The 13,787-nt window shown below is 45.6% G+C and overlaps 1 protein-coding gene across 18 annotated transcripts in view; it reads right to left on the minus strand.

Moving 5' to 3' along the window:
• KALRN (kalirin RhoGEF kinase) overlaps positions 1-13,787 on the minus strand; it is a 708,666-nt gene that overhangs the window by 163,496 nt on the left and 531,383 nt on the right. For all 18 annotated transcript variants that reach the window (XM_050781536.1, XM_050781534.1, XM_050781532.1 and 15 more), the window contains exon 34: positions 349-595. In XM_050781536.1, the coding sequence (XP_050637493.1) occupies positions 349-595 (247 nt within the window). The remainder of the gene's footprint in view (positions 1-348; positions 596-13,787) is intronic.

Here is a 13,787-nt window from a genome sequence, read left to right on the forward strand (position 1 = left end):
GAGTCTAAGCCATATTTGGCCAAAGGTAGAAGAGGACTTTTCCGAATGTAGTGTGATACGATGAGAAAACCGGAAGAGATCTTAGACGTTACTTAATTCAACCTTCATTTCTAAGATGAAACTGACTCACGAAGGCTAAATGACCTTCCCAAAGTCACACACAGTTACTTGGTAGCTCTTCCTCTCCAAGTTCCCAACCCATTCACTTCACAATCAGGTCCCAAAGAAACCCCACAGGGTCAAAATGGGTCCACGAGACAGGTCGCTTCCATGGTGGTCTTCAGCTAGAGTCAGGCCAGCGCTCATGGCCTCCTTGGTCTGTGCCTCCCACCCACTCTGTTCTCCTACCTTTCACCAAGGGGAAGAAGCAGTCCATCTCCACGCTGCTTCGGGAGTGTGAGATGCACAGGGCGCTGCTGGGGACCAGGCCCTCCAGGGGCGGGCTCCGTTCTGTGGTGCGGACCAGACACCAACCAGGCCGCTCGCTGGGCCGCTCCAGCAGCTCCACCGTCTGCCCCACCTGGATGGTCAGTTCGCTGCTGTGGCCCGCACTGAAGTCCTGGAGGACTACTGTCAGCTCACATCCGCCAGAGAGCTTTGGTGGGTGGTGGTGGAGGGAGTAGAACAGGAGGGCAGGAGGAGGAAGGGGGAGAAATATGAGAGGGTTGGTGAGAGGGGACAAAGAATGTGTGAGACCAGAGGTAAGGAGGAAGAGAAGGGGGAAAAAGGGGAAAAATGGTGTTTAGGGCGGAGAGATGGCAGAAGATGAAAAGGAGAGTTGAGAACAGGAAAGAAAACAAGAAAAAAATGTAATTAGCACAGTGCTATATTCAATCACTCAGGCTTTCTAGCTGTAGCCACAGTCTGAAGCCTGCCCAGAACCAGGGCTTTGATTCTAATTCCTCTTGCTTCGTTAGAGCTCATTATTCCTTTGCCAAGCTTCAGCTAATTGTGCCATTAAACCCCTTCCCTGTATGCCCCTTTACTCCTTCCAAGGGTTTTACCCTGTGCTCTGTCCCTGCCCTGACTATGACCCTCAGACTCCTATTGTATGGGCATCTATTCTAACTCACCCCTCCCACTAGATTCTCACTAGATGATAGGGGATAATGGAAGAGACAACCTTCCTTCCTTCTAACCCCTGCAACACCTCCCATCCCCACCTCTTACTGGAGCCATCAGCCTAAAATTGAGGCTACGAGGACTACAAAAAGAATGAGGCTTCAATTCAAAGGCAGAAGTAAAGCAATGTCTGTCTGGGAGGGGAATAGCCTCCAAGGCTCAGGCACTAGGGACTGGGAGGAAGCATGAGAAGGGAGACGGGCCACTTCTTCCTTAGGAACATACCCCCAGCCCTCACGCTCCATGCCGGCTTCACTCCACACCGCCTTTTTCCTACTTCACTGATCCTGTTGCAGAACCAATAAAAGGGGCTGACAGGAACAACCCCTACTGCTGAATGCTGGGAGTTCCCACTTTTTCGCCTTGGGGATTTGGCCCCACTTCCCCCCTTTCCTCTGGCTTCATATTTCCATGAGAATCCATTTGGTTATTAGTTTGTCTCATAGAACTAAGTACAGTCTCCCTCTTGGAAGAACAGCTGCACTGAAGGGCAGAGTGACAGGTAGGGAAGGGAAGGAATGAGGAGGATGAGGCCCAGCTTGCTAGCCTGTTATCCTCTAAAGTTCACCCCAAAAGCAGTTTGAAGGCAAAGTCCCTGCACCACCTCCAGGGAAGCGACTTCAGTCTGTGCATCTCTGATGTAAGCCTTCAGGGCCCAAATTTTCTGCATCAGTGGCCATATGAATGCACTTGTCCAAACGTGTTGTGTAGCCATTTCACACACATTCTGGGAAGCTTCTGCCCAATGGCATACACAGTGAACGTCACAGTGAGTAGAGAATTAACAGTCCCACCAGGACCAAAAGCTCAGCATTCAGGACTGTAAGAAATTTCCAGTAAAGGGACTTCGATTTCAGAGGGGGCTTGAAAAGGTTAAAATAATGCATCAGACTGATGTTGGCGATATGCGTCACCACCAGTCACAGGGCAGGGGGTCTGTGCTAACCACATTCCCACAGGACTGCCATTGGGATCAGATCAGGAAATCTGCAGGACAGAAGGTAGAAGGTGGAAGGAGACAGAAGGGAATATTTTTCCATTTAACTCTCCTGGTCCCATTAAGTGCACAGTCTTCACTCCCCCACTCTCCTGGTGCTATCCTCCTTAAAAACATCATATAGAGAAGGATTTTGTGGGATGGAGACCCCTCAAATCTCTAGAGTACTTTTACAGTTAGCAAAACACCTTTACATTAATTATCCACTTGGTCCTCACAATAACCAGGTAGTACTATCATCTCCATCTCATACATCAGGAAATTCAAGCTCAGAAATGTCAACATCAGTGGTTCGGCACTGAGTGTACACAAAAATCATGTGGAGAGCTTATAAAATGAAGATTCCCTAGCAGTTCCTTCTCTTGCTCCACCCCTCAATCACACATCATGATTCAGTAGGCCTGGGTCAGGGCCTGGGAATGCCTTCCACTGCCCACAGACCGGGTCTCGTTCTGAACCCCAGGCTGGAATGCAGTGGTGCAATCTTGGCTCACTGCAGCCTCTACCTCTCTGGCTCAAGTGATCCTCCCACCTCAGCCTGCTGAGTGGCCGGGACCATAGGTGTGCACCACCTCACCCAGCTAATTTTTAAATTTTTTTGTAGAGACATGGTCTCACGATGTTTGTCTTGAACTCCTGGGCTCAATTGATCCTCCTGCTTCAGTCTCCCAAAGTGCTGGAATTCAGATCCCAAAGTGCTCTGTAATACATTTCATATTTTGACCAGGGAACACTACATGTGAATAGATATATCACTGAAACACAAGCTCAACTCTGACATTCTATGTTTTTCTCAATTGCTGTTGACATCCCACTAATTTGATTCCAACTCACTAATGGACTATGTAGAATGCCGGCCTAGATGACTGACATTCTTTCTAACTGAGAGATTCTTTATCACTGAGCTTCTGCATCTCAGTGGAGCTGCTCCTCTGTGACAATGCCAGAGGCTCAGGGTTGCTTCTTGAGGCCAAGCTCACACATAGCAGGGGATGCAACTTGCAGCCCTTTTAGGGCAACATGGTTGAGTCCAGGGATGAGTGTAGTCCTTTTGCAGACTGTTAGAGCAGAAGGGGCCTGAAACTCTAGTCGCAAACGGCCCAGCATGGCACCCAGATACAAGACCCACTGCCCCCTGGGGCGGGTTACAATCAGACCCATGGGCTGGACAGAAGAGGGTAAAAAGCCAAGCTTGTGTCTCTACAATTAAAGACACAGTTCCTGGCGAGAAGCCTGGATACGCCACTAGATGGCGGTATTTGTCTTCTGTAGGCTGCCTAGTCCAGACAAAGGAAGAAGCGGAAACAAGATCAATGGGCAATTTCTTCCATGCTCACATGTTATAGATAACCGGGCTCAAGCTTTACATGCAGCCCAAAAGCCATTATGGTTCAAATACAGGATGAATATCCTGGTTCACTTCATCTCAATGGCTTGATCAAAAAGATTTACTACACCAGGTCCCTACCCTGGCAAGAAGTGAATTCCAAAGAACGGCCAACAAGGGAGGGTGCTGGGGAAATGGTTTGAGGGGTCAGGCAGAGCTGCTCCTGCAACAGTCCCTTCTCATCCTCTCCTCCAGGGAAGCTGTAGGGTGAGATTCTAAGACCAACGTTATTCCTGCTCAGAAGATGCTGGGAGCTGAGTAGGCAGCACAGAATCTCAGCATGCATTCAGGTTAGGTTTTTGATTCTTCTCTGATCTTGTACCCCTGCTTCTGGAATCTTCTCTCATCTTATTCCCCTCACTGTATCCTCCCACTCCAGCAGCAAGTCCCTATCTGGCCTTTCATGCCTGAGTCTTGGCCCCCTTCCCGGGAGCGCTCAGATATTTTCTCTGCCTAGTTCCCTAGAACGCCGCCTAAGGCCTGCTAAGCCTTCTTGATGCTAATTGTCTGCCTGGCTTCCCACCCAAGTGCCTGCTGCTGAGTCACCATCCAACTCCCTGTCCTTACTTTCCCAGTCTCTCTCCTTTCTGGGTCCTCGCCATTTCCAGTGGGGCCTGTGCCCCTGCTGACCAATCCCTGGGTGGACGTGGCCTCCCCGCCCTCCGCAATGCTTCCCAGAGGGGCAGAAGGAGCTCCTCCCGTCCTCACTTTCCTTCGGCTCTGCAGTGATAGCTGTGTTGGCTTCTTTCCAGCATGAACTGCTACATACACAGGGGACATTTCGTAACCACTCTTTGTAACTCCATCTGCATTTTCAAAGTTCTCGCATTCACCAGAAATGATCACTTTCATTTATGTCTATTTTTACATGATTAATATTTGGAGATTAACTGAACCTCCTTCTTGTATACACTGTGTGAGCTAGATTGTCCCTGTGAGCTTCCCCACATTATGGAAAAGACACAGTTATTATTCCCTGATGGTTTCCCAATGGCATCCAGAGAGTGAGGACAGGACCCCTGAAGAATTCTCCTGTTGTCATTTCAGAGCTTCCATTTGTGCACCTCTGTGTCTCTGCTCCATTCTCCAAGGTAGCAGAGCCTCATTTAGGGCATGGGCTCTGCAGCTTCTCACCAGCTGTGTGACCAGGAGCAAGTTACTTCACCTCTTTGTCTCAATTTCTTCATCTGTCAAATGGGGATAATGACAGTACCTACTTCATAGCTTGTTGTGAAGATTAAATGAGATAATATTAAAGCACCTAGGATAGTGCCTTAAGCAGAGAGAGCTAAGTGATTGTCTAAAAAATAAGTTCTGGGCCAGGTGCAGTGGCTTGAGCTTGTAATTCCAGCATTTTGGGAGGCCAAGTGGGGTGGATCACTTGAGGTCAGGAGTTCCAGACCAACCTGGCCAACATGGTGAAAGCCTGTCTCTACTAAAATTACAAAAAATTAGCCGGGTGCGGTGGGGCATGCCTGTAGTCCCAGCTACTTGGGAGGCCGAGGCAGGAGAACCGCGCAAACCTGGAAGTAGAGGTTGCAGTGAGCCGAGATCATGCCACTGCACTCCAGCCTGGGTGTCACTGTGAGACTCCATCTCAAAAAACAAAGTTCTGGAGGTATTAGTGAATTATTATTTAAATTTGGGAGGAAAGGAGTACAGAAGAAATTTTAAACATCAATTTTGATGGCATGTTGTTTGGTAACAGACTGTATCAACTGTATACATGCACATACATTATTATGTAAATGAATCTTTTTTTTTTCTTAAAGTTATCTTCATGGAGTTTTGCCCTAACTAGAAGAACTGACCCTGAGGCTCACTAGGGAAGGTGACTCAGACCTCCCTCAGATCAGCACATACTTTTCCTGTTATAATAAAAACAAAGGAATGGTGGGACCGAGGATTCCCTTATGCAACATGAGGATTCACTCTTGCCTCTTCATTCCACATTGCTTTCCAGGAAGCTTCCCTGTGAAGAAACCCCCTTACCCCAGAGTCTGATACCTGCCCTCAATACTTGCCAAATGAGCCTTCTGGTAACTGTGAATACTGACTTCTGACACTGCCTTGCAGAGCACTTGGATCTGATACTCTTGACAGAGGGGGAGCTGTGCCCAAGAGCGCCCATCAGATAAGTCTGACCTCCTCCTCCTCCCCTGGCTGCCCGCCCGCCCGCCAACTTCTTCCATCTGATCATCTGATTCCTCCACAACTCTTAGCCAGCCCGAGGCACCAAGTTCACATAAATTAACATCTACATATGAACAGCCTCACAGGCAGCCAGAGCTGGCTGGCAAAAAATATAAAGCTGGAGCATATCTACTTGGCATGGTTTCAAGGGCACCGTGAGGTCCTGCCAACTCCTGTGCAAAAACTGTCTTTCTCTCCTCCCCCTAACACTCCCTGCACCTGTTGCTAATGCCTGGCATTTCTTCATCAGAAAGTGATTTCATCTAATTAGGTAATGTCCCTTAGCATGAAACACCTCAAAGCAGAATATAATGATTCCTTTCCAAATGCAAAAATATGAGCTGCACCACACGAGTTACTTTAAGCATGAAAATGCTCATAATAGCATTTTTTCAAATGAGGAAAATTTTACAATAACATCACCCCCCTCCAATACTAAAATATAAAAATCTAACCAGTGGGAAGTGGGTGAGGGTTAAAAAGTTACCTGTTTGGTACTATGCTCACTATCTGGGTGACGGGATCATTTGTACCCAAAACCTCAGCATCACACAATATACCTAGGTGACAAAACTGCATGTGTAACCCTTGAATCTAACATAGAAGTTGAAATTATTTTAAAAACCTAACAGGAAGGGAATTAAAAACCTAACAGGAAGAGAATTACTCACTAAGTGAGTAATTATGCAGCCATTATTTATAAAACTTTGTAATAGCTTAAAGACTACTTATATAAAGTAAAAAAAAAATTTAAAGGACAAGATGTACAGTTGTATATATAACTGTGTGAACATCATCAACAACTTAGCAACCCTATTCATAGGAAACAAACAGAAAGAAAACTGGTGGAAATGTTAACACTGGTATTGTTAGGTGGTGCACTCTGGGTAATTTTCCCTCCGGCTTTCTAATCTCCAGTATTGCCCAGTGTTTCTCACATAAGTGCTGTTTTATAATGAAAGTAATGACATTCATACAGCCAACAGACACATGAAAAAATGCTCATCATCACTGGCCATCAGAGAAATGCAAATCAAAACCACAATGAGATACCATCACACACCAGTTAGAATGGCAATCATTAAAAAGTCAGGAAACAACAGGTGCTGGAGAGGATGTGGAGAAATAGGAACACTTTTACACTGTTGGTGGGATTGTAAACTAGTTCAACCATTATGGAAAACAGTATGGCGATTCCTCAAGGATCTAGAACTAGATGTACCATATGACCCAGCCATCCCATTACTGGGTATATACCCAAAGGATTATAAATTATGCTGCTATAAAGACACATGCACACGTATGTTTATTGCAGCACTATTCACAATAGCAAAGACTTGGAATCAACCCAAATGTCCATCAGTGACAGACTGGATTAAGAAAATGTGGCACATATACACCATGGAATACTATGCAGCCATAAAAAAGGATGAGTTTGAGTCCTTTGTAGGGACTTGGATGCAGCTGGAATCCATCATTCTTAGCAAACTATCACAAGAACAGAAAACCAAACACCGCATGTTCTCACTCATAGGTGGGAACTGAACAATGAGATCACTCGGACTCAGGAAGGGGAACATCACACACCGGGGCCTATCATGGGGAGGGGGGGGGGAGGGGGGAGGGATTGCATTGGGAGTTATACCTGATGTAAATGACGAGTTGATGGGTGCAGCACAGCAACATGGCACAAGTATACATATGTAACAAACCTGCACGTTATGCACATGTACCCTACAACTTAAAGTATAATAATAATAAATAAATTAAAAAAAAAAAAAAAAGAAAGTAATGATAACATCAACAATAACAACCTCTAAAACAAATCAACAAAGGTAATGGGAAAAATGCAAATATTTCAAGGAGGCATAATGGTTTGAGGGGAAAAATGGGACAGTGATGGGCAGTTTCCAGTTTTGCTCTAGGGCCACTATAGAAGCTTCAGGAAAGCCCCAAATTGCTGATGATGCTTTAGCATAGCTGCTTCAAATCCTTCCTCTACTAAACCTCTGTCCCCGCCCTGCTATAAAACTCTGAAGGGCTCTCCAGAAACTAGGTTCCTTTAAAAGAGCTTAGAGCTGTGCTTTTATCTTGAATTGATTATAATTTTTTTAGCAAATGTGTAAAGCATTGTCTGGCATTTAGGAACATTGTCGTGGAGCTCTGGGATTACATCAATTTGTATATTGGAAGTCCATGGAGCTGCCAGGTCCAATTAAGAGGCTAACGCTTACAATTTACTTTATTTTTGCTCGCTGGAACTGTGGCTTCTACTAACTGCAACTGAAGGAGCTATTTGGTTTAGCTGTTTCCCATGGTGCGTAAATGAGCACCGTGGTCTCCTGGTCTTGTAGGTCTTGTGAACTGCATAGTAATTAATAGTGGGAAGAATGCAGGAGTGGGAATCAGGAGGCCTTGGTGCTGGTGCAGGTTTCATCCATGTATGACACTCAGCAAGCCCCTTCCCTTCTTCATACCTAAATTTCCTCACATTTAAGATGAGGAAATTGTACTCCAGGGCCACTTCCAGTTTTAATAATTGATAAATAGAGTAGTTTCTCTATTGACTCTCCGACACAGTGCGATTGAATTTTCTTGAGCACTTACCATTAATGTGTTGCCTTGTTTACTTAAATTATGTGTTACTCTTATCCGATGTAAGATCCAGAAGAGCAGAGCATTTTGTCTTGCTCATGGTCATATCTCTCGAGTTTAGAGCAATGCCTGGCATACAGCAGGTGATAAATATCTGTTGAATGCGCGAGTGAATAAATTCCATGAATTATTGCCTGATATATAACTGAGATGCCTAGTTACATTGTCTGAGAGTTCTCTCCCATTGGCTGCCCACCTATTCCTATTAGTGTCTTGCAGATAACTGTTAATTTTTTTTCTGAGCCCCTTTCAACCAAATTTATCTTGCCCTTTAATCATGTGGCTATATCTCCATGAATTCCTAAACCTGACAAAAACAACATAAGGTGTTAGTGAGGGGAGACATAAATCCACAAGAACAAAGAGAATGGGAGGTAGTGAACAAGATAACTTATTTATTTATTTACTTATTTATTTATTTTTGAGACGGAGTCTCGCTCTGTCGCCCAGGCTGGAGTGCAGTGGCACGATCTCAGCTCACTGCAAGCTCCGCCTCCCAGGTTCACGCCATTCTCCTGCCCGGCCGAGAACTTTTTTTTTCTTTAATGGCAGAAAGCAGATGCAAGAATGATACTGACTTGGTAGAATGAGAAGACGAGATTCAAGTTCCTGCCAGTTATCTCTGCCCAACCCTCAGACAGGTCCAGGGAGTGGAAGCACCAGACGGCACTGAGGGTGGAACTACAGGTGGGGCTAAAACAGGAAGATGGGACCCCTAGATCCCTCTTCTATCCTATGTGCACTTTCCTGAAAAATGAAATGCAGTGAAGGCTTAAATGTAGAATGGAGAGATGGCTAGTATCCTTGTCCCTCTTGGATCCCAGAATGCTAGCAGCCACATATAACATGTTAGGGAGATTTTAGAACCATTCATGGGAGAAACCAAAAGATGTACAGATACTCAAGTACTGGCCTTTAGAGATCCCTCTCTGCTCCCAAAACCTCCAGTGCCCCGCCAGATCACTTCACAGTGAGAACGTTAAGTCAACAAGTTCCTTTCTTTACGCAGAATATCGAGTCAGCCTTTGTGCCTCCGTCATAAATGTGAATATTCAGCTATAGATTACCAGACTTTTCAGAAAACCCCCTTAACAGAGACCAAAATAAATAAACAGAAAAAGGACCAGGAACTTGGAGGAAACAAAATGCAAGCAGGACAATAAAACATCAGTAACACGATAAAATCCTCAGAAAGATAAGAGAGGATATTGTATCCATGAAAAAAGAACAAGCTGTTACATAAAGGGAAAAAGTTGTAGAATGAGACAGAGCTCTCAGAAGTTAAAAATATTATGGCCGAATTGAAACATTTCATAGATGAGTTGCAAGATAATGTCAAGGAAATTTTCCAGAAAATGGAACAATAACACTGAAAAAGGAGAATGTAATCTGAGGGCCTTTTGGTCAAGTTGAGCATGTAGCCTACTAAAAACCCCAACTTAATTCACAGGGGCTTCTCAAACCTCCACCTCCCAGGTCAAGTGGTTCTCTTGCCTCTGCCTCCCAAGTAGCTGGAATTACAGGCGCGTGCTACCAAACCTGGCTAATTTTAGTATTTTTAGTAGAGATGGGGTTTCGCCATGTTACCCAGGAGGCCTTGGTGCTGGTGCAGGTTACCCAGGCTGGTCTCGAACTCCTGGGCTGAAGTGATCCTCCCACCTTGGCCTCCCAAAGGGCTGGAATTATAGGCGTGAGCCACGGTGCCTGGCCTCTGCCTGTTCTTTATCTCTGTACTCCCTGTCTAGGCTTCAGAGAACATCTAGACTAGACACTGACTCAAGTTTGGGTGAGGAGGGCAGAGCCATCCTCTCCTCAGGGAAAGAAGAGGCAGTAGTAGCAACTGGTGTTTATCCTCCCTTCTATCTTCATCTCATTGCCCCTGGGGAACCCACACAAGCTGTCAATAGAGATGCGGCTAGGAGGATTAAACCCCTGGCAATGAACTTTGCCTCTGCAAAACTGCCCCTCAGCCTGGAGGTAACTGTCCAACTGTCCTGTCTACAGGGAAGCATCTCCTGGCTCCTTTTGCCTAACTGAGGCTGTCTATATTGCTGTTTTGATTGTGCTTGCGCAGGAAGGCATTTCCTGCAACACACCCTATAGCTTGGGAAGGAGAAAAGAGCTCATAGACATGATTCTGAAAATCCCAAGGCTACCTGCAGAAGAGGGAGGAGAGGTGGCTGCGTGAAACCTGACATAAAAAAGAGCAACTCATGGTTAGAGAGAGATAAGAAGTTATGGGCTTCTCTGAAAGCCCCAGGCATTCCTGCAAATTGTCTACTGTGTGGACTGTGCAACACTGGAAAATTGAACTTCAGAGGAAACCAGGCCAAAGACCAGAGACAATTTTCATGGAAGTGCAAAATGTCATCAAACCTCAATTATTCAGATGTGGGTAATCATTTCCCTTTCTATGGATTACTGGGTCTGGAGCTAGGCTGCTTAGGTATGAATCTGTCTCCATCGCTACTAACTGTATTATCTGGAGCAAGTTAATTAGTCTTTCTTTGGCTCATTTTCCTTATCTGTAAAGTAGGAATCATATTAATTCCTGCCATATAGAGTTGTTGGAAGGATTACATTAACACAGGTAAACCCTGACGTGCATTACATGCTTAATAAATGTTATCTATTGTTTATCCAGTAATAACTTGGCATGCACTCAAGATGTGTTTTCTTGCACTGATGTCTTGTGTCGAGGGAGTAGAAATCCATTTCCAGGGCTGGGTGCAGTGGTTCATGCCTGTAATCCTAGCATGTCAGATCACTTGAGGTCAGGAGTTCAAGACCAGCCTGGTCAACATGGCGAAACCCTGTCTCTACCAAAAATACAAAAATTAGCCAGGCGTGGTGGCATGCGCCTGTAATCCCAGCTACTCAGGAGGCTGAGGCAGGATAATCACTTGAACCTGGGAGGCGGAGGTTGCAGTGAGCAGAGATTGCAGCATTGCACTCCAGCCTGGGTGACAAGAGTGAGACTCCATCTCAAAAAACAAACAAACAAAGATAAATCAATTTTCAAAGTCATAATGACATATATTGAGATAATCTGGCAGACTAGAAAGAAAAAAAAAGTAAACTATTCCCAAACCCAGGGTTTAAAGATTTAGTACCCTAAATTTAGGCTATAATTTCCCTTTGTAGGGCCATGGATGTGACCTTCTGCTCTTCCTATACTGGGCATCCTAGAGAAACACAGACTGGAATCAGACTGGGGAAGAGAATTCTTGGAACTGGTTGCCAAATCAGGGCAGATAACACACATTTATTTACACTGTGGTTGTAGGGTGGAGGTTAAGCTATCCAGTCACACATAGAAACCTGGCAAAGTAATTCCTGGAAAGAGGCCAAGCTCTCCTCTGGTTGACCAGGAAACTCTGATTGCTCTAATTATTGTTAGGTAATCTGGGGACAGGCAGCCTGTCTTCCAGGACTGGAGATGGGAAGAGGGCACAGGCGGAGCACCTGAGAGGGGAACAACCTGCCTCTGTAAGGGGTCTGGCTGGGAGCAGAGTGCCTTACAGATTGATGTTCAGAAGAAAGAGTACATTCTAAATGCTTTGATTCAGAAAGCAAATACTCCTGGTCCCTGTCTCTCAGGCCAGAAGAAATGTCAGCAGACATCTTGTTAATTTTTCATCTTCAGGCAGACTAAGATAATAATTAACAGCTGTATGGCCCTTTATAGTTTATAAACTCTTTCATAGACATCATCTGACCCTCATAGATCTCATAAGGTTGGCATTATCATCTGATTTTATAGATGAGGAAATTGAGGCTCAGAGAGGTGAAATGACTAGCTAAAGATTGCATCCTAATAACTAACTGCAAAGGCAGGACTCCAAGCCTAGTGAGTCCAGCCTCCTCATCCATGCACTTATTCTTCTGGGTCAGCTGCTAAGCTCCACCAGCATGAGGCCATCTCCAGCTGTGCTGGCACCACCTCAGATCCAACACATGTGCCCAGCAATGAGTAGAAGTGGCAGCAGCAACAGAAAGGGTTCCCAGCATCTTAAAGCATCTTCATGTCAAGTTTTTGCCCTTGGCAAATTACTATTAGGGTTTCCCCTTCTCCCTGACCTTATCTTCTTCAGCGTAAAGGTAGGCCTTTATCTATGACCCCATACTTTCCATTTGCTCAGGTTAACCCACTTACTGGGTGAGTCCTAATGTGATTTTCTGCTCCCATCAGCTATTGTTGGTTGGTTTTGCTTTGGGACTGACTGCTATCCCATGCTTCACCTCCGGTTCATGACATCATGCCTCCTTTATCTCCTCCTCTCACCATCCTCTCTGGATACCAACTATCACTACATGCCCTCTAGACAACACTTTGTACTGTTCCCTTGACCATGTGCATGTGCATGATTTATGATCCAGCTCCATCTTCTTTGGGGTTTTTTTTTTTGAGACAGAGTCTTGCTCTGTCACCCAGGCTGGAGTGCAGTGGTGCGATCTCTGCTCACTGCAAGCTCTGCCTCCCGGGTTCATGCCATTCTTGTGCCTCAGCCTCCCGAGTAGCTGGGACTACAGGTGCCCACCACCAGGTCCGGCTAATTTTTTGTATTTTTAGCAGACACGGGGTTTCACCGTGTTAGCCAGGGTGGTCTCGTTCTCCTGACCTCATGATCCTCCCGCCTCGGCCTCCCAAAGTGCTGGGATTACAGGTGTGAGCCACCGCGCCCAGCCTTAACTTCTTAATTTTCAATTCATACCAGCTCTCCAGGGACAAAAAGAGCAAAGGCAGAGGTCTAGTGGCACTAAGTAGCCACTAGAGGGAAGCAAAAGCTAGGCTTTTCTAAAGGAAACACGTGCTTGGGTTCCTTGATCAGAAGACTGGTCCCATAGAGACTCACTACCCTGACTAGGGCAAACACCAGCCCGCAGAGGAAATATAAGACAAAAAAAAAAAATGCATACAGTAGGTGGCATATATTGGGGGCTCAACACTTTTCCTGGGTGAAATTCCTAATTTTAGAAATGAGAAAGCAGAGACTATGGCAAGTAATGGAATCTGAGCACAAAACTAGGTAGTGTCAGGGCCCAGTCTTGCAGATTCTCTTTCCCTCACCCTGCACCAGGCCTCTTCCTCTTCCTCCCTCCCGGCTCCCTCCACTATAGCTCAGCCCAGATGAACTACCTGTCCCTCCCAATCTCAAAACATTTTTGGAGAAACCATAGTCATTTGAGACTCTTTTCTCTACCCCTTATATCTGATCTATCACTTAGTCCTGCAAAGTTATTAAGTCTTTCCTTTGTCTCTTGGAAGCCCCTATGCCCATCCAGGTGTTTATCACCCGCCTCTACATTTCTGCAGGTGTCTCCTCGTTAACTGGTCTCTCCCACTCTCCATTCTCCTCATAACACTCTCTTATTTCAGAATTTACATGGGCTCTGCCACCCTCATCCTGGCATTCAAAGCCCTTTGTAACA

Source organism: Macaca thibetana, chromosome 2 (assembly GCF_024542745.1).
Source record: "Macaca thibetana thibetana isolate TM-01 chromosome 2, ASM2454274v1, whole genome shotgun sequence".
NCBI classification, from domain to species: Eukaryota; Metazoa; Chordata; class Mammalia; order Primates; family Cercopithecidae; genus Macaca; species Macaca thibetana.